At 32.8% G+C, this 3474-nt stretch overlaps 1 protein-coding gene across 1 annotated transcript in view; it reads right to left on the reverse strand.

Moving 5' to 3' along the window:
- Positions 1–1481: 1481 nt before the first annotated feature.
- The window catches only part of LOC106511595 (insulin gene enhancer protein isl-2a), a gene marked incomplete at its 5' end in the record, with an annotated part of 6374 nt that continues 4381 nt past the window's right edge, over positions 1482–3474 (reverse strand). Inside the window, 1 exon segment of the mRNA XM_014000352.1 lies at positions 1482–2259. Within this exon segment, the coding sequence (XP_013855806.1) occupies positions 2143–2259 (117 nt within the window).

The raw sequence follows: 3474 nt of genomic DNA on the forward strand, positions 1-3474 counted from the left end.
AATCATCACAAATAACTCATTTTATTTGATGCACAGATGTTAGGGCCATTTTGTTTTAGAGACATTTGAAAACTACTTTCTTAATGAAGGTTCATTTTTATCTATTTGTATATTTCATGTACACAGACACCATATTTTATTTTCATATTAACTTAAATTGTTTTCTTTGTTGTCCTTTATTTTTAAACTTATTTATTTTTATTTATTTTTTGTCATTTTGCATGAGTCCCTGTGCAGGAAGGGGGAGAGGTGAAAGATTTTTGAAAATGTGAAAAATCAAATGTTAAAATGGGAAATAACATTTGAAACAGATTTAAAAAAAAATGTTAACAGTTACAGTTTTGTGTTTACCAAACACAAATTCTTAACTATTCAACCACAATCAGTCATTTATTATTAAACAACAGAATAACATTTTAACTTTACCTAGTTACCATTCAAAGAAGACTTATTGGCACAAAATCTGCCTTAAGAGTGAGGTAGTAAGTTCTGCATCAAATTGTGCATCATTCTTTAGAAATCAGATGTTAGTCTGATAGTCACATAAGGACTTCATTTAACCTTCACATAAACTGGTAGAATTAAACATTACAAAATTGATAAAATTGGCCTTTTACCTTACTGTGGCACGTTTATTTTTCCATTTCACACCATCTCTCCCAACCCCACCATCCCCTCCCCTTCATCCACCCCCCACGTGGCTTGCAAGCCACCATTTGATGAATGCTGCAATAAATTCTACTTTTCAATTTTAATTATAGATTAACTTTCAGGTAAGACTCTCCAATGTGTCTTTCTTGAAGCAGCTGACAAGCTTGCAGAACTGCAGGTGACAAGATGTTTCGAGGAATTAAACAGCGTTAAACAGAAATGTTTTTTTTTTTTTTTCCAACAACACTTATATCTTTCCTCTTTGCCACCTTTTCAAGTAACACCAAATTTTATCTGTAAAATGTTTGCTTTTTTTTCTTTTTGAAAACAAGTGGAACATATTTTGAGGAATCTTTGACTGGAAAATATTTAAAAAGTAATATATTTTATTCACTTGTTACAAAAATTCCCCTTGTTTAATTGAGTGAGATTTGATTAAAAATCGTTATTATTTCATCTTAATAATAAAAACTATAAAAATAAAAAAGTAATGCATCACTTACTCATTTTCTGTGTCCATTTTTGACTTGTTCAGAGCCGAGGCTGGAACCTATCCTGTCAACGAGTGAGAGACGGGTCTAACTTGGACAGGTCGCAAGTTCGAATGGATTTGAAAAACACGCGATGTGTCATTAAAATTATTTACAAATTTGGAAGCATTTAGATTATCTTTATATCTGAAAAGTTTGATGCCATGTAGTCTAACTCAGTAGGTTATATAAAATTAGTTTCCACAATATTTTTCTTCTGCTTCCTATGATCTTTACTTCCATCTGAAATGATCCCTCCCTGCTTTAATTTACATACCAAAAAATAAAAACAAAATAAAATAAGAAAACTGCAGCCTATTTTTATTATAATCTTTTTTTTTACTTCGGTTACGAAAGTTACACAAAAGGTGGCAAATTTATCGGCAATAAATAATAAATAATTCTGTTGCATGTAAACAAATATTACATTTTTCATTCAAAGATCTAACTTACAGGTCTTTGGGAAAGAAAGAAAAAAATGCCTATTTTTCAATGAACACTAACTCACAAATATCCCACGAAGCTTGTGGCAATAAAGAGGTATACCTTGTTGCAAATGCCTTAGAACTTGAAGGAAAATAATTACATAAAGAAAATAGGTGCCGTTCTTTTCCAAATAGYCCAAAAGGTTATATGAGGTGAATGTACTGAGAAAAAAATTGTCTTCATTTTCTATTCAGAGTTGCTGAACTCCTGATTTAGATTTTGCTCCTAGTTAGAGATCCCATTTTCRATGAAGCAAGCTCGTGTCCTCTCTTTTTGGCAACTATAACCAAGCGTGCAAATGGGATGTCCCACTCAATATGAGATGTCCGTCTGTCTGGATTGACCTTCGAGTGGGTGGCTGTGGTAAATCCCATGATTGTCTTCACAGTGTCAAAACACAACCATTGGGGTTGCTTGGTGCTGTTGGGAGAAATGGGATGATCGTTCATTTCAGTCCATCCATGCGGGTGGCTGCTCAGGCCTCGATGGGGCTGGATACCATGCTGTTCGGCGTGTCGGGAAGCTGAGAGGACATGGATGCTACCTCGCTGCCAGTGGAGTTTGATGCCGGTCCTCCCTCTGAGAAACTGACCTGTAGGACACATCAAGCAGTGGTTAGAATCAGATGTTGAGACAGGCTAAAATGTTGCACAAATGTCTAAAGAAGTGTGTGTTGCAGTTACAATGGGATAGAAATATTCAAAATATAACAATTTATACCAGTGATAGGTTATGTCCATTTCTGATTCACTCATTTTATCGCTTGACTAAACTTAACTCATTTGAATAAGGTATATACCACTTTGTGTATTTTTTTTTATTTCTTTAATTTTTGGCAAAAATGCAAAAATTCTTATTAAGGGGGATTTTTTTTTTAATTCACCTACAATCAAAAACACATTTTGATGGTTTCAGAACTTCTGATCTTCATGTCTAAATTTGCTTTGGGAGTTTCAAGAAGATTGTCTTGTCTATCTGTGTGCATCACCATACATAAATCAATTGGAATGAAATAAGGCCAGCCATCACTGGTGCTATGACTCTATTTCAGGTACATCCTGAAATAAATAATTGGATTTACCTAGGGGGCTCTGGAAATTTTATAAATAAGACTTGGTTTCTTTGAAAATTTATGTGTAACAGAGAACTACACCATGCTGATTCATTTAAAGTTATTCAACATCACTCTAAAATGAGTGTTTTGCATTTTACTACAAATGAGAAAACATTTGAAAATATCTAGAACTGTTGTTGAATATGAATGCATCATAAATGATAAGCACTGATACATTTTAAATGTGAAAAACAAACAGAATATTAAACTTCTTAAAGTGTTTTTTGCTCATTAGAAGTTTTATGAATACAGTAAAAGAAATAGCTAAAATATTGCATGGTCAGGCTGAACTTGAAATTCGAATGATTCTAATAAACTTAGTACAGAAATAACACAATTCGGAGGTCAAAATTTTAAAACAAAATCTGTTGAGATGATGTAGCCAGCCTGACATGACTAAAACGGAATAGGGTAGGTGTTGTGCTTTTGCCGTAAACACACAAAAACAAAAAACAACAACAAAAAAGATATTTTACATGTTATTTTCTTTTCTAATGTCCTAAAACAGAGATCTGCAATCTCTGGTGAAAGGGCCACATGTAGCTTTGTTGTCCTTCTGCAACTGCTCTTTGTAGATTTGATCAAATATGAAATGGAAAACAATTTTTTTGATTTTCATATCAATACCAGAAAATATAGTTTTAAGTTTTTTTTCTGGTCAATTCTTTACAACAAATGTTATCAATAATATAA

This window comes from Austrofundulus limnaeus, unplaced genomic scaffold (assembly GCF_001266775.1).
Source record: "Austrofundulus limnaeus strain Quisiro unplaced genomic scaffold, Austrofundulus_limnaeus-1.0 Scaffold2968, whole genome shotgun sequence".
NCBI lineage: Eukaryota > Metazoa > Chordata > Actinopteri > Cyprinodontiformes > Rivulidae > Austrofundulus > Austrofundulus limnaeus.